This window comes from Phalacrocorax carbo, chromosome 2 (assembly GCF_963921805.1).
Source record: "Phalacrocorax carbo chromosome 2, bPhaCar2.1, whole genome shotgun sequence".
Lineage (NCBI taxonomy): Eukaryota > Metazoa > Chordata > Aves > Suliformes > Phalacrocoracidae > Phalacrocorax > Phalacrocorax carbo.
Genome location: NC_087514.1, coordinates 149740587 through 149762725, shown reverse-complemented (window position 1 = coordinate 149762725; position 22139 = coordinate 149740587). Strand labels below are relative to the sequence as shown.

Here is a 22139-nt window from a genome sequence, read left to right as displayed (position 1 = left end):
GTTCAGTCTAACATTATTTAGTTGGAACTTTGTCATAAGAAAACTGCTTGAGTAAAGACTACAGATCTACACTTGCGTTTACATATAGTTAGAATTGTGTTGACTGCTGCTTTATTGGCTGTGTCTAGTTCAGTAAAACTTTTATTTCAGATATCACTGAAGTGGCTACCTTAATTTTCACCATTGTCCAGAGTGGTAGAAGTTCAAGTATAAATCATCAGTTGTTTTCTTTAAGCTCCAGCTCAGTAGGACAGTATTTTTAAAGTCACTGCTAGTGATGGTTTGAAGTTTAAAATGCCTCTTTGGAAAGCCAGGATGCTTTTGGAAACTTGCTTCTTGAACGTTTAGTAGTTGTTTTACACATCTTCTACCACTAAAGTTTGTTTTCTGAAGAAGCAAAATGTCTCTTACTAATGTTTTCTGACAGCTAGAAATGTCAATATTCTTTTTAGGTGAAAGGTAGCTTTGTTTGCATTTGGAAATACTAAAAAGTGGAGTCTTGCATTGTGTGGCCGTAGCACATGCAATAGCTGTTTTACCTTTTAGCAACAGATTGCGTTAAACTGTTCTTGCTGCTTCGCATTATAGAAGGCATCTGTATGTGAATCCGCTTGAAGGATGGCATCAACCAAGTGTTCTAGTAAGTGTCAAAACACTGCTAGGAACACTATTCATACATATGAACATCTTTCCTGGACTGGGGGGAATTCACCTTTGTTTAAAAAAATCTGTAATTAAAAGGTAGCCTAGCATAGCTTGTGTTGCAGTGTTTAGGTCATACTGCAACTTTATGATGTATATGAATAGCTTGCTCTTTGGTTTTCTCCTTAATGAAAGAGACACAAGAAGGATTCATTACTAGCGGTTACATCTTTTTGTACTTTAACTCAGGTAGATTTAACACTTGTGAATGTTAAACTAAAATATTGAGGTGAAGAAATAAGAGGTGGGATTTAAGAATGAATGAATGCATGGAAACTGGAAAACACAGGGCTCAGTTGAATGCTAATGGAATTTCTTTGTTTCCTGACTCTGTGTTTAATATTTTAACTGCTGTATATGCAATGTGTGTCAAGTGTTATTCCAAGAAACTAACAACAAAAACAGACAGAGGTCTAGTGGGAAGGGACTACTAATATGAACCTTTCCTTTTGGTTGTGGAGATCAACTGACCATTCCACAAATAAATAAAATGAGGAAGAAACTATGCCAGCACTGAGTCATCATGTACTGCAAATCCTTATGCAGTGCACCTTTCCTACAAAGGGAAGAAAAGAGAATTCTGGATAGCTGCACGTTGCAAGTTGGGTAATATATGAAGTACATGGCCTCCACTGCCAGCTCCTGAGCTGTGATACAGAGAGCCCTTCAGGGTGGGGTGCATGTGTGTTTTCCAGGTGGAGGTGGTGTTGGTACCTCCCATCCTGCCAGTGAGAAGGGACTTATTTGGGCCATGCGATTCAAGTCATGTAAGCGCTTGCTGATCTTGGACAGTAACCTGCCCTCTGACTAGGCAGCAGTGCCTCAGGGCAGATTGAGGACTTTACCACAGCAAAGTGTGATTTCAGTAGGAAAGCGATCCTTTCGTTATATTTTTGCCCTTCAGTGGGGTAGAAGCTGTGCTCCTTTCTGACACCTCAAAATATGTGTCTTCTCAGTCAATGATGAACTTTCTCAGCTGTCAAGGAAAGTTTATTAAGATTTTGTATGAGACGGGATAATTTCAGAAACACTCCAGTATGCAGGAGGAGCCCTCTGTGCATGCCATCCTGATGCTCTACTCGCCCTTCTCCTGGGCTGTGGGAGTAGTAGTCAGCGTAGCAGGAGGGTTGGCTTTGTAGGTGGCATGTGCAGTAGAGGATGCCCAACTGTGGGAAAATACTTTTTCTGTCTTTAATTGGCCTGTGCTGTATGACCTCCTAAGAGATGGCAAAAGCTGTGTTTCAGTGTTTCTGGGGAACTGGAAGCTTTTTCGGAAATGAAGGATTGGACAGGCTTTAGGAACTCCAACGAATCACAATAGTGTAGGTTTTTCTACTGAATGAATTGTTTCTTGGCATGTAACTTTATTATGGTTGAATATTTTTCAAGTTCTTTATCTGTTCCTTATTACTGAGAAATTTTTAAACGTAAATGCAGATCGAGTACTTTGACTGCACAGTCAAATCTTCTTGACTACAGATTCTTGTGAATATAGGTTTGTGGGGTTTTTTTTGTTGTTCCTGTCTTTCTCCCACCCCCACTCTTTACCTGGCCATAAGAAAATGTCTTGTTCTTTTGCTTTACAGGCTCCAGATAAAAGGAAAGCATTAGAAGAGACCAAAGCCTACACAACTCAATCTCTAGCCAGTGTTGCTTACCAGATCAATGCACTGGCCAACAATGTCTTACAACTGCTGGACATCCAAGCATCCCAGCTACGGAGGATGGAGTCCTCCATCAACCATATCTCCCAGGTAATCTTTTTTTATCTTTTTAAAATAGAGGACTGACAACATCGGAAGAAACATTATCTTGTCTCTTATATTATTGAGCTGGATAGTTTATGTTGAGCTCTTGGAATTCTCTGAGTAATGTTATAGAAAATGGTAATGCTTTTTCCTTTTAATATTTATGAAAGCTACTTTATGATGGAGGTTATGACTGAAATAAAACAATTCCTTTATCAAGAAGTGCTGGGATTATGTTTGGTTTCAAGCAAGAGTTAATTATTAAGATTCCAAGATCTGAAGCTGCAGTTCAGGGAGGGGTAGAGAGGAGGATTCTGTTTCTGAAGGAAATCCAGATGGAAGTACTGTATGAGCAGTGGTATTTTATTTAACTTTGCAACAAATGCAGTAATGTCACTTGATTTCATACCCTTGCAGGACGTAATTTCGTGAGCTGTGTGGAGAGGGAGAGGGGTTCACGTGCTGCCAAACTTGCTCAAGCCAAACTCTTTCCAAGCCAAGGCAGTTGTATGACTGAGCTGACCTAACTTGTACTGTGACTGCAGTATTGCTAGAGTTGGTGCAGGGAGGACATGGAAATAGATGATGGGAAAGAACAGGCCTGTTCCTGTCAGTGGCAGCCTGTGTTCCTTGGCTGAAGCTTCAAATTAGCTGGCTGCTGCTGAGGGGGGGAAAGTTGTTGCTGCTGCCTGCCTTGTATCTGATCTGGGGCTGGTCTGATTGTGTGGTAACTCAGCCAAAAAATGTCTTCTGTGTTGAACCTGGAAGTGGCTTATTGCATAATCAGCTGTGTGCCATAGTAGTGCCAAGGAAGGGAGGGACAGAATCCAGTCAGTTATTTCACCCTTACATTGCTGTTCTGAAGTAGGCTTGAGGGAGTTGTTGAGGTCCCAGTGCCTGCTCTGTCATGTGCTCCTATTGAAATTCAGTTGGATCTTTGCTGGGCTTTATGTCCTATGCCTGAGACATTTCATAAACAAATTTCAGAGGGTTCAACCCCAAATGTTCTTCAGTGCAGCTGGTGAATCTGAAACCTTAATTAGTCAGCCAGTACCCTGTTAGTAGTACACCTTAGACCAAATACTTGAAAGAAAATGCTTCTCGTGGCCTCTGCTGTCTGTCTCCCTCTAGGCCCTGCTGACCCCTGTTTACTGTTCTTTCAGAGTAATTATGGCTTCTAAAATCTTTCTGTTAAAGGGCAGCACAGTGTTTCACTGAAAGCATGTCAGCAGGGGGAAGATTCCAGTGCATGTGAAAGAGCCCTCCTAGTAACAAACCTTTCGAAAAGGCTTGACAAGTTAGTATGTGCTTAGAGCTGCATAGCGTTAAAAGCTGTATCAAATATTTAAAAAGTACCTGCCACTGGAACAGGAAAGTAGGAGGAAGTGCAATTGCTGTAGATAAGTTTCTTGTTCTGTCAAGTATTCGGAGGTTTCTTGATGCTAGAATTATGATACCTCTGAAGAAATGACTGGATAAAGGACTGAACCTACAGGCTTTCTCAAGCATTGGATGCCCTTTTGCACTGAGCACATCTTTCCTTATGTGTTTGAGAGCTGCAGTGTGTGTGAAGCAATTATTAAATTATCATTGGCCCACTGATATAACCATGGAAAAAGCCAAATTTTTTGATACTAGCACAAAAGGTGTTAACCCTCTGTACTACTTTGCTGCTTGAATTGAAGGCACTATGCTGAAAGCTGTTGAGTCACCTGATACATGAACTGTTTGCTAAAGACCGTGAACAATCAGTGCTTTGTAGAGCTTTTGAGGAGTGTTTAGCAAGGTCAGTTGCTTGTAGTTTCTATCCTGGTTGGTCTTCCCTGAAACTAATCCTTGCTTCTAAATGAACCTCTGCAGACTAATTTTGTAGAGTTAAACTGGATACAGGTAATGCGCACACACCAGCTTAGCTATTTGCTTTGAAATGTTTCAGTTCAAATGCTTCAGCTGTGTATCTTAAATCTGCTGTGCAGTTGCTTTGATAGGCTGTTTCTAAATTCTCTGAGGTCTCCAGAGTGTCTTTCCCTATGCTTGTATCAGTCATGAATATTTTCATGCCACTAAAGCATGAAGATGAACATATTCTCAGAATGGAATTCCTCTCCATGAAATAAATATTGCCTAGAAAACAGACCTGAGGCATTGCCAGTCAATTACTCAATTCGGGGTTTTGCAACGTAGAACAGATATCTGTGAAATAAGGTACAATTTGATAGTTTTTCTGGTTAAAACACCTTTCTTTATGGAAGAAAGTCCTGTGAGTTTTCTGATCTGCAGACAGTGTCTGTTCCCTTACTGTGTTTCAGTTCTCTGTGCATGTTTTCCAGAATGACTCTAGGCTAAATAGCTGGATAGCTAATCTTGATTAGTAGCCACTCAGTATTTTTCCTAGCTGTGTACCTTCTTCACTGGAAAAAGCACTTATGAAAAGTTAAGTGATGGAGTGGAGTGTTATATTCTTGTACTGGAGCTTAATTTTGCAGATGCAAAGTTTGCTTGCTTTTATAGGAAAAAATTAATTCAACTTTGGTTCCTTCTTGAGAGCAGAGAGGCTTCACATGAGTAATCACACACTGTGGTGAGGGAGCACTGCTCTGAGCACACGGAGGCAGTGAGCAGCTCCAGGAATGGCTTTTACATAGCAGCCAGAGCAAAAACCTGCCCAGCTGCATCTATATTTTCTACAGTCATAGCTGTCTTTCAGCTCTAATTTGTGGGTCTGGAGTGACCTGCCACATAATTGTTTACCACACTCCAGAGCTGTCCACATACAGCTCAGCTTTTTGACTTAAACCCTTGATATTGACTTTGAGTTTTGCCTAGCTGACTTGACCTTTCCAAGCTTCTCTGACATGGCAGAGCGGAGACTTGACACTGTTCTGGAGAAGTTTGCAAACCCTTCCAGAATAAGAGATCCTATTCGTCCTCTTAGTCAAGATCTGGGGGGGAAGATAAGTCTATACTTTGGACCAACACGAGTGTCAAGGTTTCACTAAAGGCATTAAGGTTCACAAATGTGATGCCCATCTACAAGAAGGGCCAGGAGGAGGATCAAGGGAACTACAGGCCTGTCAGTCTGACCTCAGTGCCAGGGAAGGTTATGGAGCCGATCATCCTGAGTGTCATCACATGGCACATACAGGACAACCAGGTGATCAGGCCCAGTCACCATGGGTTTATGAAAGGCAGGTCCTGCTTGACTAACCTGATCTCCTCCTATGACAAGGTGACCTGCCTGGTGGATGAGGAAGAGGCTGTGGATGTTGTCTACCTAGACTTTAGTAAAGCCTTTGACACTGTCTCCCACAGCATTGTCCTAGAGAAACTGGCTTGCACGTGGCTTGGACAGGCGTGCTTTTCACTGGGTAAAAAACTGGCTAGGCGGCTGGGCCCAGAGAGTGGTGGTGATTGGAGTTAAGTTCAGTTGGTGGCCAGTCACAAGTGGTGTTCCCCAGGGCTCACTGTTGGGGCTGATTCTGCTTAATATCATTCAGTGATCTGGACAAGGGGATCGAGTGCACCCTCCGTAAGTTTGTAGATGATGCCAAGTTGGGCGGGAGTGTTGATCTGCTTGACGGTAGGAAGGTTCTGCAGAGGGACCTGGACAGGCTGGTTCGATGGGCCAAGGCCAATTGTATGAGGTTCAACAAGGCCAAGTACCGGCTCCTGCACTTGGGCCACAACAACCCCATGCAACATCTCAAGCTTGGGGAAAAGTGGCTGGAACCTGCCTGACAGAAAAGGACCTGGAGGTGTTGGTAGACAGCTGGCTGAACATGAGCCGTCAGTGTACCCACGTGGCCAAGAAGGCCAAAAGCATCTTGGCTTGTATCAGAAATAGTGTGGCCAGCAGGAGTGGGGAAGTGATCGTGCCCTTGTACTCGAGGTGCGGCCTCGCCAGTGCCAAGTACTGTGTTCAGTTTTGGGCCCTTCACTGCAAGAAGGACACGAAGTTGCTGAAGTGCATCCGGAGAAGAGCAACAAATTTGGTGAAGGGTCTAGAGAACAAGTCTTCTGAGGAGCAGTTGAGGGAACTGGAATTGTTTAGTCTGGAGAAAAGGAGGCTGAGGGGAGACTTCATCGCTCTCTATAACTGCCTGGAAAGAGGTTGTGGCAAAGTGGGTGTTGGTCTCTTCTCCTTGGTCACTAGTAATTGGACAAGAGGAAATCACCTCAAGCTGCATCAGGGGGATTTAGATTGGATATTAGGAAAAAATTCTTCACCACCAGGGTTGTCAAGCATTGGAACAGGCTTCCTGGGAAAGTGGTTGAGTGACCATCCCTTGAGGTATTTAAGACATGCAGTCATGGCACTTAGGGATATAGTTTAGTGGTGGATTTGGCAGTGTTAAGTTGGACTTGATCTTAGAGGTCTTTTCCAACCTAAATGATTCTATATATACCTCTAGACTCCCTACTACAAACTTTCTCTGGCAGTCATAGTTATATTGCATATTTCTGTCAGTTCCTATTCGGTGCTTTAGTTTGTTTTTTTATTTGCCTTGAGAATGGCCATACTTAGAAGGGAAATTGCAGGTAGGAGTTGAGTTAGTTTTGACGTAAGGTGTGAAAGCAGCCGGCCCAAGTGCCGTGCTGTTACGGTGTGCCATCTCAACTTTCCTTATGGGACACTGGTGTAAAAAGGCAATGGAGGAAGGACTTGAGCCACATGTGGTTCCTAGCGATCACTGCTGACTTGTCCATCCACAAATGCGAGGTAGCAGCAGAGCAGCAGTTCTGCTATAGTATAGATTGCCTTCGATTGCAGTGACCAAAAAGAAATTTTCCTTGAAGAAGACTAAACAGCAATAGCCAGGTGTTTTGCTTTCTTCATAGCATATGAAGGCTAAGGTGCCTGGAATATGTAGTATTTTCTTTTGTAGCAATTTTAGGGAAGACAACTAAATCCATGGACTGGGCAGTGAAAGGGGAAAGGAGAAGCTGAGGGTCAGCCTGCAATGTGAGCCACCAGGAAGGACCTTGCATGTTGAGGAGGGGAAGGAATGAAGACCTTAAAATTCAGCATCTGTAAAGGTGTGCTGCAACAAAATAAACTCAGGATTTTTTTTTGTGTGCCCTGATGACAAAGCAAGACATTGTATATTTGTGCTCTGAATGCAGTTTATGCTTCATTATGTTTCTTTCCTGTGTGTATTAAATGAAATTCTAGTTTGCTGTTTAAACTCCTGTTGTTCATTTGTATCATTCTTGCATGGCTCCCTGAGCCAATGAGTTAATTCTTTAAAAAATAAAATTAAAAAATCTTCTCATATACCTCCCTTCATTCTGAAAACCAGTGTCTTTTAGCAGAGAAGTTAAAAATTCAGCTCTTCATAGCTTGAATATTTGACAAGAGAAAACTGCTTCTCTAGAAATTTGGGCCTATGTTATTTTGCTCTTTTGACAAACTGTTTCTCGGTTGTTCTCCCCTCTTTCCCTCCTCCTCTTGGAAATGAGCATACTTAAACATGTACTTTAAGATAATTTTTTTTGCTGCTTCACTCCCACAAATTTCAAGAGAGTGAAGATGGGACAGCCAGATTCGTCAGAGGAGAGAGAGGTCGACAGGGACATTCTTGTTTACTGTGTCAAAACTGAAAAATGTAGCAGATCAGGGCTCACATTAATGTCAGAGCAGCTGCAGTACTGGGTGTAGCAACTACTTTTTTTTTCCCTAGGCATAAACAGTTTTTAAATAGCTCAGTATTTAAATCCATGACTCTTGAGGCATGGAGCAAGCAATAGACTCCTTTTTAAGAAACGATGACTTGCACCAGGAAACACTGCACCCCTTAAACATTCAGTGTTAAGGTATTCTTCTGCATCTGAAGCTCTCCTCTAATGCGAAATAGGGAGTAGTACAAAATTGTGTTCTGAAAGCATAACCCTCAGCAAAACAAAGTGCATCTTTTGTCACCATTAAAAGTTAGAAACTTCTAGAACTAAAAAAAAAATAATCCATGAATTAGTTTGGAAGAATCTTGCTTGTCACCATCCATGTCTAATTCATTGCATGTGTAATTCAAATACTGCATGCAAGCAGAAAGCCAAATGCCTTCTGTTTCTATGGTGTGGTTGTCTAGCTAAAGTCAGGGGAAATAATGAAATAAACAGATGTTATCTTTTCTTGTAGGACTTGAAACTTACAGCTGTAGCCTGTATTGAATCTCACACACACACCACCCCCATCCCCAAATACTGAGGCCTCTTCATCTGGGTGAGCAACTAGTCAGGGCTGATGTGGATTAGATTTCAGAGAAGCTCTGCTGAAGATGTTATGTGGTTTGAAGGGACGAGCTCCTAAGTAGTAGCAAGCTGAGGACACAATATCTGGTGTTTGGTGCCAGGGAAGAAGAGCACAGAGCTGTTAGGTGCTCAGCAGGTCTCTGATGTTTGAAGAGTCATAAGGCAGTGCACATACAGTGGGGACTCTGTGTTTGAGTTTGTGGGAAAGAGCTTTCTCTGAGTGTGTGTGTGTGTACCGTCCTTTGAATTAATGTGATATTGCATTCATGGATTGTGGTATATGGTCACAATACAGTTCAGATAAATGTTTGAAAGCCAAGAAGTAGAAAGAGGGTAGAAAATGTGACAAATCACCTGCTGATCAATGTGGGTGGTCATGCCTAGGAACAAGCAATTATGTGAAGGACTTTATTACACTTACAGATGGGAGCGAAAGACTTATCCAGATGCTCTTAGTGATGACTGTGCTTCCAAAGGACAGCTGTCCAGGTGTCTCTACTCTGAATTTCCCTCTTTAAAAAGAAGAGGATGCTTAAAACTCTGATCTTGTTCTCTGACATGAAGAACATATGGGCTGGACAAAAGGACTGTTAACTGGAAAGAAAATCAGCCAGAACTAGCAAATGGTTGATGGCTGCTAATAAACAAGGTCGATACTAGAGCCCACGCTGTTCAGAATATTCTTTGGTGACCGTCAGGGCATAAAGCATGTCCTCAGCAAATCTGGGAGTAACTCTAAATTAGGAAAGATGGTTCATATACTGAATTGCAGAGCTTCAGTGCAGAGGAACCTTGGGAAACACAAGGATTGAGCCAGCAAAAACCTTGGGAAACCGGGCAAGGTGCAAGGCCCTACACTTGAGGTGGGATAACCCCATGCATTTTTATGTGCCGGGGGGTGACTGTGAGTAGCTGTCCTGCTGAAAAGGAGCTGGTGTGCTGGTGGATGCTGTGCAGAGCATGAGCCAACAACACAAGGCCATCTGAATAAGAGAAACAGCGTGGCAGGGCTGCGTTGGGAAGGGTGTGGCTGGCAGATGAAGGGCAGTGATTATCATCTGCTCTGCAGTGATGAGGCTTCACCTGGAGTGATGTCCTTTTTTTTTTTTTTAAATTTGTGTCACCCCTGCTTTGTTCAAGAGTGATTTAGGAAAACTGGAGATAGTCCAGTAGAGGGATGCTGACATGCTCAGTGGCATGGAGCATGCAGCCCATGAGGAGAGGTTGAAGGAGTTGTGCTTGTTTAGTCTGATAAAGAGGAAGCAAAGCAGTGGTGTAATGGTAGCCTACAAATACTTAAGTCTGGCTCTGTCATCTTTGCAGTTAGTCTTTCTCTTGGTGTAGTGACAGTGTGATGTTGAATAGTTAGCCACAAATTGAAGCTGTACAGGTTAGTGCATGGAGTTGGGAAACTCCTTTTTATTTTGGAGTGTGGTGCAGCACTGGAATGGGTTACCCTCTGGCATGACTCTTCTCAGTGTTACACTGCAGTAGCTGGATATATCCTAAAACCTGACTTTGTATCCTTGCAAGGTACATCATAAGCTATAGGAACTAAATGGTGAGGGGGTGACAATTACAAAGTCAGGGGAGAAACCGCCACTCCATGCCTACAAATCCTTGTAAACTCCACTTCCGTAGAAACTTTCCTTTCTGTATGTCCACAAGTGTGTGAAGAGATGAAGTATTTCTGCAGGAGCTAGAGCATCCATCTAATGTTATATATGTTAGAAAGATAATGTCTTCTCTCTGGTTCTCTTGGAATGCCCTTGCTTATCAGCAGACGCAAATATTCTACATATGGTGAAGTAACTTATACCTTTTGTTTAGATTAACCTTGCCTTGGGGATGGTCCCTCTCCTAATAAAGTGCTGACAGTTATCTCTGTGGCCTTTGCTTCACATCCTGTTCTTCCTGTACTTTCTGTGATAGAAGCCAAGGCTCCAAGAAGTCGTACTGTGCTTGCTCTGGTTATCTATCTGCTTATTAAAATTGTTTTTATCTTTGTGCATATAAGCTTCTACATGATATGTGTAAATTGCTCAGGATGTAGTATAATGTGTAAGGGTTACCTTGTCAGCTGTTCTGTTGAGAAACTCCCTTCAGGACCACAAATGAATAGACATAGGATCTGTCTGCAATTCCTGTACAGTTCAGCTGATGTAGTCAAAAAAACCCAATGCATGGCCAACAAAAAAACCCCCTATGATAATTATGTACACCTATGAGAGAGCAACCACAGCTGTCAGCCTTTCTGTGATGGGGAAGGTCAGTTGCTTTGATGGAGAAGAAGGAACTGAGCAAGAAACTTTTTTCCTGCCATTCTTTATTCCCACTTCTTTTTTGTGAATGCAGGGTTTGAACAGGTTTTGGGGGAATGGGTGAAGTTGGTAACTTTAATAGTTGCTGACTGTAATGAGTTCCTTCAGCTGCTGATTCCCATTCCACGGTCTGGTGGAAGGGCAGTCTGAATGCATGTTTGTCAATGTGTTTTAGATCATTAAAACCTCCTTTCTGCTGAATGTGTATTTGGCCATAAGCTCTAGATACCTCATTAAATACTAAATTAAGAGGCCTGATACAGTCTCTTGTTTTCTGAAATCAAAGCCAAAAATCCCAGAACTGTGAACATTACTCTGGAAGGCCTTTTTGATAATTTTGTGCAACAAAGGAGTCAGGGATGTTTGTGCAAACTTTCTTTTTTAATGAAAACATCTCATATCTGGAAGATATAACGCATAAATGAAATGCATTACTAACCTGCTTGAAAGTCACATATTGGACTTTTCAAGGAGTCTTTTAAAATTATTATTTATTTCAGATATATCTGATTAGATTGCCTGAAATTAAATTTTCCTTCTGTTTCAAGTCTCAGTAAACCAGCAGTCTTCACATCTGAATAGCTCCTGTTTGACATGGACAGAGATAAGAAAACCCTAATTCAATGTTTTAGTGGCATAAGGGCAAAGCAAAAAGGAAATGCAGTGTATGAGGTGGTGGTTGTAAGAATATTGTGTCTGGTATAGCAGCAGGTAAGAAGCTACCAAAGCTTTAAGTCAGTCACCTTGTCAGTGCCATCCATTGCAGCTATTTGGGATGTCGGTTTTCATCATAGCTGGGTAGTGTTATGCTTGAGTTGACTATATTTAGGGAAAAAGAGGGGAAAAGCAAGTATAAGAAGCTTATTGCGGAGCAGAGGAGTCTTGGTTGTACTGCATCACTGAAGCTACCCCTCTTCACGATGTACCACTCAAACGCATGAGCATGTGCTGCTGGGTGCTTGTGGCTGGACTTCTTGTACTGTTCACAAGGGAAATGCGTGGTGCTTTCTGCTGGCTCGTTTTATTGGGGGGCACATAAGTTTTGATCTGCAGATGAAAAACCCAGTAATGATTGACAGGAGTGTTTTATAAGCCAGCAGCAACATTCTGCCACTCTGTATACTGCTGCTGGTTTGACTTTAGTCTCTGGCTAGCAACCTTTTGGTATGTTATGCTGGTCTTGTAAAAGCCACCTTACAGTTATATATGTGTAGTGAATGATCTTTTTTATTAGTTCATGGGAGGTATATGAATGACTTATTAGTTATTCTTCTAAAGCTGGGACAACTTCTGTTTTTATTTAGCTTTGAAAAAGTGTGTACAAAGTGTGGAAATCTACCCAACCGTGTTAATCTATCAAACACTTGTCAAGTGGCTGCTGTGCCCCAGTGTGTATTCTTTTCCCAACATCACCTGGGACAGTGTGACCTCTGCATCACTGGGGCAGTTGCAGAGCACAAAGTGAAAAGTTTCCCTTCACTGTAAGGGAAAAATGTGTGTGAAACTGTATCAATTGATATAACTTATGGCTAAACACCTAAATAGAAATAGGTTACAATTAATATTATTTTTTCAGAATTACGTATTCCACTGGAGAATATTCCTGATTCTTAACTGATCCTGCTGCTAGTGCCATCACAGAAGGGGCATTGTGGTGGTAGTGGAAATAAAATAGTACATTTGTTTGGTTAAAAGCTGTACTGTATGTAAGGGTTTTTCTTTTTTTGAGAAAAATCGGAATATATTTTGGACTAGCACAGTTTCAGCAACAGCTAGTGAGGGCCGTGATTTGCTTTTTCAGCAATTCCCATTTGGACCACGGGCTGTGCATGTGGAAGTAACCACCATCAAAGTATGTCTGCCTCTTACTCAATTTCAAAAAATAGATTACTAAAGCTGTCATTTTCCTTTCTAATGTTCTTTCCTGGTTCCAGCAAGTAGCTATATTACTAAATAATTTTGCCTAATATTGTGCCTAGTTATATCTTATGGGCATGAAAATATGAATAGTACATGACCGTAGAATCACAGATCTTATACTTTGCTTCCTCTTTTAGAATTTGTTAAATAGCTATGACTTCTTCCTGAATGTACCCTTGTATTAATGCTAATGTGCAGTGATTTTGTAGCTTCACCTGTTCATGCCTAAAAGCACTTGCTTTTTCCCCCTCACATGTTGCCCTGAGATGGTTATTTACAATGGATCCTTCAGTACAATTCAGTGTGGTGCCATGTGAGGATTGAAGCATAGCTTGTTGTTTTTCTAACAGGCTTCTCTGTTCCTTGCTTGCGAGAGAAAAATAATGTCTTGTCAACCTTATCTTATCACGCTATCTCAAATACCTGTATGTGGCAAAACCAGGAGCAACAAGGGTGTGATTAAAAGCTATCAGGCTTCTATACAAAGTGAGAACAAGTAGGATGGGGACCTTAGAATTAAGAGGGGTCACGATGGAAATAGTAAAACATATCATTGCTTCAGGAAAGGTCAGTTGGGCCATCTTTTGAAAATAGAAGAACAAGGAAATGTTTAATGATGACTGAAAGGCTTGTTTTCATCATCAGAAATTCTGCTTTCTTGTTGAACTTGGTGTTTTATGGGATTGCTTTTTATTTAAGTTATATTTTTGAACTGTGTTCAAAACTAGGCTGTATAAGATTGCAGGATAAGCCTTCAAACCGCAAATCAACCTTTATCTGACCAAAAAGGGGATAAATGTTGTCTTTGGGATGCTGATCCTTCTTTGTCCATTTATAGGATTTTCTTACGTGTGTTGTTAAATCAAATATTGGGCGAGATGCAGCAAGGCCAGATGTAGTACGGGACTAAAACAGATGAGTTGTACTGTGGATAGGGCTTGTCTCCTAAACTAGGTTGGAAAAGGTGTTACTGAAGTTTTTGAGCAGTGTACATATTTTTGCTCTCTAATAGCTGATAAGTAGTGTATGGTAAGCTAATAATATGCCAGCTCATGTGGGCCAGCAAATTTTTATTCCTCTTAATTAGCAGAAATTAAATTACTATTTAAACCTGGATTTTTATTTTTTTAAAAATAAATTTAGTTTGAAATTATGCAGTTGACCTGCATGTGTGTCTTGGCAGATGAAACATGGCATTTGAGAGTGGTGACCAGTAGAAATATTGTGTTTTACCAGTGCTCCAACTTGGCACTTTTTGCCTCCTGTGGTGACGAGAGAGACATTGAAGCAGCTGAGGATGATCTCCATTTAGGAGGTGAAACCTGTAAATCATTCCAGAAATGTGCTACCTTCATGTAATTATGGGTCATTAAGGTAGAGAGAGAAGTCAAATCAAACAGCCTGAAACGAGTTAGACTTTCTCAACTCTGTAATGTCTGACCTGTGCCACTGTGTTTGGATTTAGTTTCCTCATACACCCTAAATCTCATGTTAAGAGACAGCACTGACAGGGTTATAAGTGTAAGTTGATAGGAGCTAGACCATCCTTTATTTTATTTGTTCCTCTCTGCACACTGAGGACGATCTGCCCGCCCATTATATACCACTGTTTTAGTGTCCTCCTAAATTGATGTATAGTTAAGCATATCTGTTTCTGTGCTATATGAATGGTGTTCATCCATGTGACCTGTAGACATGTCTGTTAGTGCCCTGTTTTGACAGTAGCATGACAGCAGAGCACAGAAGTACTTGTCCTTCATATATGACAGTTTTGAAACATCCCTGATACAGTGGTAGCGTTTGCTACTCTGGCATCTGGATGCTAAAACCAGAGGAGAGAACTTCTGGGGTGTTTATGGTGTTTTGGTTAAAACAACATCTTTCCCTTTCCTTAGTACAGGCTGTGGCACATTAACAAATAATAAAATTTCAGGAAGTGGGGGATGGTTTCCGTAAGCTCTCACTGAGATAAATCCAGGTTCAATTACTTGGGATTTTGCTGCTTTAAGCATTCTTCCTTCAGTGCAGCATGCCTCTTGGCTGGCAGAGAGAATATCAAGCTTCAGTCCCAGTTAGCTTGCGTCTTACTTCTAGACCTCCAGACCTGGGAGCAAAAGGAGCTTGGTGAGACAACTCCAGGTTATTTGCATCTTATTTTCAACTCAACTTCTTTATGAAACTGTTTCCCTGGGCTGCATTAAATGTGTAGTCCTTCAGTCGATGCAGAAACTTTCAGAGATGCTCTCTACTAAAGTCAGCTGAATTACTTGGAATAAATGTATCGAATGCATTTATTCTTTTGGAAATTATTGAAAAACTTTTTAAAGACTGTTTCAATGTGAAATGTTTGCCTGAAATAAGATTGAGAGAACACTGCTGACTGGTCATGATTGGATAATGATAGGTCACCTAGTTAGATAATATTTAGAAGCATCATCCAGTCAGTAGAAATGGAATAAAGAAAATGTGGTGTGAATTTTTCCAAATATGTTTTTAGAAAGCAGAGGTTCTGCAAACAATTATGTGACTTAAGCAAGCATCCTGGAAAAACAGATCGTGAGCAGTGTGCAGATCTTGTTTGAATAAAAGTACTTTTCCTGTGTACTCTTCCCTCCTGCCCATTTGCCTAGATTTCTTCATTGTGGTAGTTCTTAAAACAAATGCATAGTTGTTTACATTAGCTATATACTTCTGGGAGTAAACACTGTCTTTATTGCTGAATGGTTATACACAACCTAAATCCAAAAAGTACATTGACCTCACTTAGGAAAGCCAGGCTTTACCAAAGCAGTGGGGAGGAGGCAGGCCACAGAAGTTTGCACAGCTGTCTTTATAGTACATTAAATTGTGTCCTGACATACCCCTTTAGCTCTCAGGGAAATATTTTACTCCCCACTGACAGATCCCTCCCTGATTAAGGTGACTGTAGCAGTATATTAATCCCAGCCACCTTCCCACGCAGTTAGGTTTCTTGCAGAAGTTCAGTAACTCCAGCATATGTTTAGCTGTCCAGTATTGCACAGGTCAGTGACCAGTCATGCATGAGTCCATGGTGGTGGTTGTTGTGGAACTGTAAGGCCTTCTTTTGAAAGGCTGATTTTTGAAATCAGCTCCTGTGAGTGCTGAGGGAGCTGGCTGATATTCTTGCTGAGCCATTCTCCATCATCTTTGAAAGGTTGTGGAGGACAGGAGAGGTGCCCAAGGACTGGAGGAAAGCAAATGTGACTCCAGTCTTCAAAAAGGGCAAGAAAGAGGACCTGGGAAGCTATAGGCCATTCAGCCTCACCTCCATCCCCAGAAAGGTGATGGAGCAGTTCATCCTGGAGGTCATCTCCAGTCATGTAGAGGATAAGAAGGTTATCAGAAGTAGTCAACATGGATTCACCAAGGGAAGATCATGCTTGACCAACCTGATAGCCTATAGCCTTCTATGATGGCGTGACTGGCCATCCGCTGCTCTCTCTTGACTTCAGTAAGGCATTCAACACTGTCTCCCATAGCATCCTCACAGGCAAGCTAAGGAAGTGTGGGTTGGATGAGTGGACAGTGAGGTGGATTGAAAACTGGGTCAACAACAGAACTCAGAGGGTTGTGATCAATGGAGCAGAGTCTGGATGGAGGCCTGTCACTAGTGGTGTTCCCCAGGGGTCTGTGCTGGGGAACTGTTTAATAGTCCTGTTTAATATATTCATCAATGACATAGATGATGGGATAGAGTGTAACCTCAGCAAGTTTGCTGATGATACCACGCTGGGAGGAGTGGCTGATACACCAGAAGGCTGTGCTGCCATCCAACGAGACCTGCACAGGCTGGAGAGCTGGGCCAAGGGGAACCTCATGAAATTAAACAAAAGCAAGTGCAAGGTCCTGCACCTGGGGAGGAACAACCCCAGGCACCAGTACAGGCTGGGGGTTGACCTGCTGGAAAGCAGCTCTGCTGAGAAGGACCTGAGAGTGCTGGTGGACAGCAAGCTGATCCTGAGCCAGCACTGTGCCCTTGTGGCCAAGAAGGCCAGTGGTATTCTGGGATGCATTCAAAGGAGTGTGGCCAGCAGGCTGAGGGAGGTTATCCTCCCCCTCTACTCTGCCCTAGTGAGACCACATTTGGAGCGCTGTGTCCAGTTCTGGGCCCCCCAGTTTAAGAAGAACGTGGAACTGCTTGAGCAAGTCCAGCAGAGAGCTACCAAGATGGTCAGGGGGCTGGAGCATCTGCCTTATGGGGAAAGGCTGAGAATCTTGGGTTTGTTTAGCCTGGACAAGAGAAGACTGAGGGGGGATTTCTTCAGTACTTATCCTGACACCCACCCTTTAGATATTTATGATGGGACTAGACTCTTCTCAGTGGTGCCCAACGACAGGACAAGGGTCAATGGGCACAAGTTGGAAGACAGGAAGTTCCACCTAAACATAAGAAGAAACTTTTTTACTGTGAGGGTGCCAGAGCAGTGGCACAGGCTGCCCAGGGAGGTTGTGGAGTCTCCTTCCCTGGAGACATTGAAAACTTGCCTGGATGCATTCCTGTGCCCCCTGCTCTGGGTGTGCCTGCTCAAGCAGGGGGGTTGGACAAGATGATCTCCAGAGGTCCCTTCCAACCCCTACCATTCTGTGATTCTGTGAAATGCTGTGGTACAGTTCTGAGGCTTTAACCCACCATGCTGTTTGGAACACATTTACCAGGGCACCAGTGTACCTTCCTTAGTTATCTTTGAACAATTCACTGGTCAATATTTGTCTAGTGTATGTCTAACTTTTGCCTAAAGCAACATTAAGAGAATGCCAGTCTCTCTCACCCCCCCCCCCCCCATTTTATTGTGCCAGGCAGTGTTTTGTTCTCTGCCTGTCCTGTCCTGTCCTCCCCCTGCCCTCCCCCCCACCCCCGAATTGTGGGCTCAGTTATCCTGGAGACGAGATCTTGAGAACTACAGACTTCTGATTGCATCTTTCTACAGGCTCTTTCTGTGTGTCATCCCCAACAGCTGACACTTCTTCTCAAGCATTTGCAATCAAGTTTAATCATTATGCTAATAATGGCACAGTGGAAATGTCTAATTTCTGAACACATGATCAGTCTGACTAATGAATTTGCTGTAATGGCAGTGGGATAACGCATTCGACAGCAGGGATGTAGGTGTCCTCCTCTCTGTGCCTATGCACAAGACTTCTTTTCTAGGCTTGTACTGCCTCTCAACCTGCCATCAGGCTGCAGTGTTTGTGTTCAGGTGTATGCACAGGACAGAGCCAAGAACTCGCTGTTGGGTGCATGCGTGTAGAAGTCTGAGGGGTGGTCCTGGAGGAAGAGTTGACTGGTGGCTTGGTTTCTTGGCCAGGGTCCTCTGCCAAAGTGCCCAGCCTTAGTCCAGAAAAGTTTTGGCTGGGGAAGGTTCTGCCTCAGTATGGAGTAAGTGCTACTAGGACTGTTGAGGCCACATGGATGTTCCCAGCAGATATAATTACAGTATTTCATATCAGTCGTAGCCAAGAGTAGGAGGCTAAGGGAAATCCATTTACAGAAACAATGTGCAACTTCCTGTTTTAGTTGTGTGTAGAAATTAAAACAGCAATGGAGAAGTAGAGCAGCCTTAGCAATTCCATCTCTGCCCTGTACCTACCTCCCCACCCTATTAAACTGGTAAACGTCATACATGCTTGTGATTTGGTTGTCTGTCTTCTGCTTTTACTTAATATATCCCAAATTACAAGAAGTCTGTATGACTCAGTCCACAATAGTAATGGAGTCCTAAGAAACATGTGAGGACATTTTTTGCTAACTCTCCTTTTTTGCTAGAATATCTTAATAGGCTTTCATGCGCAATGCTGTCGAAACTGGCATTTCAGAAGCTTGAGCTGAGTGAAGTTCATGATGCTTCTAAGCTTGTCCGCTGTTGGTATAACTTCAGATAGCTGGTTACTGAAGGGGGTCTGAGAAAGGGGACACTGGGTCAGAAAGTTGAACTGTCATGTTCTGTATTTGTCTTTGAAAACAAAAGTGAGGACCTTCTCTTGTCCTTGTTTTGATATTAAAGTGATGTGGAAAAGCTCTTTGCTGTAATAATATGCTGAAGGTAGTAGTATGAGTAGTACGTTAACTGCAGAGTGGAGTAATTACACTGAAAATTTTTAAGTGGGATCTATAGTGACTAGGGGTTGTTCCCGCCATCTTATTTTACTGATAAGACTCAGTAGCAATGGGGATAAGAGTAAAAACTGGCCGTTGCTGGTTATCCTCCCATAGTATTAGCACCTCAGTGTTGCAACAAAGTTGTTTGCCACAGAGACTTGCTTCCTTTGTGCAAAACCTTGAAAAAAAAATCCAAAACTTTAATAGTTCTTTTCTGGAGAAAATGCAGTCTTCAACCTTTGAACATATAGGAAACAAAGTGAGAAAGAAATTTCATGTGTGGTAAGCTGTTTTTGTGGCACTAAGCCAAGAGGGTTTGTGGTGTAGATAGTACGGCCTTTAGCCATCTGATGGCTGTTTAATTAATACTCCTGAGTTACTGTAGGTGCCGTGCTGACCCAACTGAAAACCAGCAGGTTTCCCACTAGCTTTTAGCACTGCCATCAAATCAGATATGATCAGAGAGATATAGAAATAACATTGTGCCTTGGATGATTTGTAAGCAGAACTATGTTGGCAGGTGGCTAAAGGATACTCAGCATTGTTTCTACTTATATTGTCCCTGTTTTATATCTTAGGGAAACAATCTGTCCAAGATTGTCCATCTTAAGATACCTCACAGGCACTGAATTCATATGGAGAAGGGGGGTCCCTGGGAGAGGAATTTGTGTGTGTTTTATTTGTGTGGCTTTTGCTTGTGTTTTTTTTTGCTTTTGGGTTGTTTGGTGGTTTTTTTTGTTTGTTTGTTGTTATTTTAAGAAAAGTATGTGTCTGAAAATTAATTCAGAAAACTTTAGAGTAAGTACATGTGACAAATCAGAGTAGGTTCTATGTGGGAGTTTTGTTATTCTTCAGCATAATTATTATTTTGAGATACACAATAAATCCACGATCCCAACCATGTAACATAACGTTTATTATTGGAAAATATTTTATTTCTGCTGTTAGACATGATAAACTAAAGTACTAAAGAGGTGATAAATTAAAGCTAAGACAATGTTAGCTCACTTCTTTTGGTGTGGTGTCATGTGTCCCCCCTCCCAGTTTGAAATGCCAAGTTACAACTAGATGTGAGGGGTTTGGCTTTGGGTTTTGGTTTTGTGTTTTGTTTTTTTTTTTGTTTAGGCAAGAGCACTCTGGCTTATCCTTATTCTAGCTTTATCAGTTCTTTACCTCAGACAAACTTTCACAAAGCTCGAACTTGTTCTGTTGGGTTTATTTTTTTATAGGCTTTTTTTAGATGGCTTCCTTTTCAGCCACCTGCAGTGCTTTTTGCAATTGCACACGTTCATCTCGTATGAAGTTGCTTTTTTTGGCACGTAAAATGCTTTTCATTCAACATACAATTTTGTTCTACTCCCATGGTGGTTCTTTAGTGAGTCCAAACTACTGAAGAAGCTGTTTAATTTTTCCTTTCTGTCCTTGTGCATTCCTTCAGTCAAGAACATATTCAGATTTGTATGTTTTGTTTAATTCTAGACAAGGGCATTGCTTCCAGTAAGGAAAAGAGGGACTCATTCAGCCACTTAAAAATGCTGAAACTCCCATGTGGGAGCTTGCATAAGCATATTTTGTTTCTTCTATTTTTTTTTTTTTCTAAATAAGCCTACCCATGCATGCATATCTTTAGGAATACCCAGCAAAAAAGAAATTTGAAATTACTGAAATCTAATTTCAGGTACTGAAATAATCACACGTACAGTTGGGATTTTGACTTTGCATAATCAAAAGCATTTATCTGCTTTTTGTGCTTTTTAAGACTGAATACAAATGTAACGTTATGACTGCAGATCCCAAATGTTGTTCTGTCAAAATCAATCAGTAGGATTGTACACTTGAAACACTTCTCTTTTGAAGTGTCTGCTATTTTAAAGACTGTTTTTAATCAGCAGATTTTTGCATTTCTGGCTTGGCTTCAAATAAAATTAATAAGCATTTGGTTCCATTTAGATAGTTTTTTCCTCTGGAAACTTGTATTAGCAATACAACTGGTGTTAGTTAATCTTTGAAATGTCTATTCAGTTGACTGACTAGACCATCTACAGCACACTAGAGGAGGGGGAATGTACCTTGGTACTTCCCTTATCAGAATCCTGTCTTGGTGAAGGGAAGATGAGGGAGAACTGAGTAAGAGAGCTATCCTTCAAAAAGGTGTTTGTCATACAGCATGAAACTCAAGTGGATGGTTAGCAATCGTTAATTTGCCACGTGCTGTGGTTTTGATCTGATGCAGAGCTGTATCTGTACTGCCTGTCATACAATGGCTGTGAAGTGGTGGTGTGTAGTGTTCAGCCACAGCTGAATCTCCAGAAAATACTGGAAAGTGTATTCCAGAGTGAGTGGGGATTTTGTGCTACAAGAGGGAATAACACCATGGAAGCTACTTCTCTCTCCCCTGCTCCCAGCTTTTGATGCTGAAACACCAAAGACTTGAGGAGGCAGGTAGAAGATAATTGCAAATAATCTCCCCATCTTCCCTTCTCTGTGTCCTCCCACAGCGATCTACATTAGTGATGCAGTTTTTTCTACCTATTTATTATGCTCAGACTGTTGAAGAGGGAATTCAACTAGCAGTTAAATTTGCAAGACCAAAAAAAAAAGCTAGCTAGAATGCAAAAATTCATGTTGTACTCCACATAAAGATGTATTAGAGGTCACTGGAGGACTTTATTTTTTTTAAATGAGTGATGTTCACAATGCACTTCTTATTGAAGTATATGCACATTTGTTTTGCTCAAACAGTTAAAATCAGCAGTAGGGTTTGCCAAAGCACAAGAAGTATGATTCATAACTCACTTCTGCATTTTCACTAGCAATTAAAAACACTGGTGGAAGCTGTTTTACAGAGAAATATTGGGTATCTTTGTCGCTGTGCTCCACTGTGCTCAGAGCAGACAGCTATGGCAGCGCTGCCTATACCTGTGCCCACCTACACTCTGTCTATGTCTATTCTCAAAGCTGCTGCAGGTGGGCAGCTCAGAGAAGCTGGCCCAAGCAGCAAAGCGACTTGCTTGGCGTAACACAGGAAGTCTGGCAGAGCCAGGAATAGAGCTTCAATCTGCCGTTTTCCAGGCTCTTGCT

General features: G+C 41.9%; 1 protein-coding gene across 11 annotated transcripts in view; it reads left to right on the top strand.

Annotated features, from left to right (window-relative positions):
• Nucleotides 1–22139, top strand: part of ABI1 (abl interactor 1) — an 84071-nt gene that overhangs the window by 21679 nt on the left and 40253 nt on the right. For all 11 annotated transcript variants that reach the window (XM_064444841.1, XM_064444845.1, XM_064444840.1 and 8 more), the window contains exon 2: nucleotides 2289–2456. In XM_064444841.1, the coding sequence (XP_064300911.1) occupies nucleotides 2289–2456 (168 nt within the window). The remainder of the gene's footprint in view (nucleotides 1–2288; nucleotides 2457–22139) is intronic.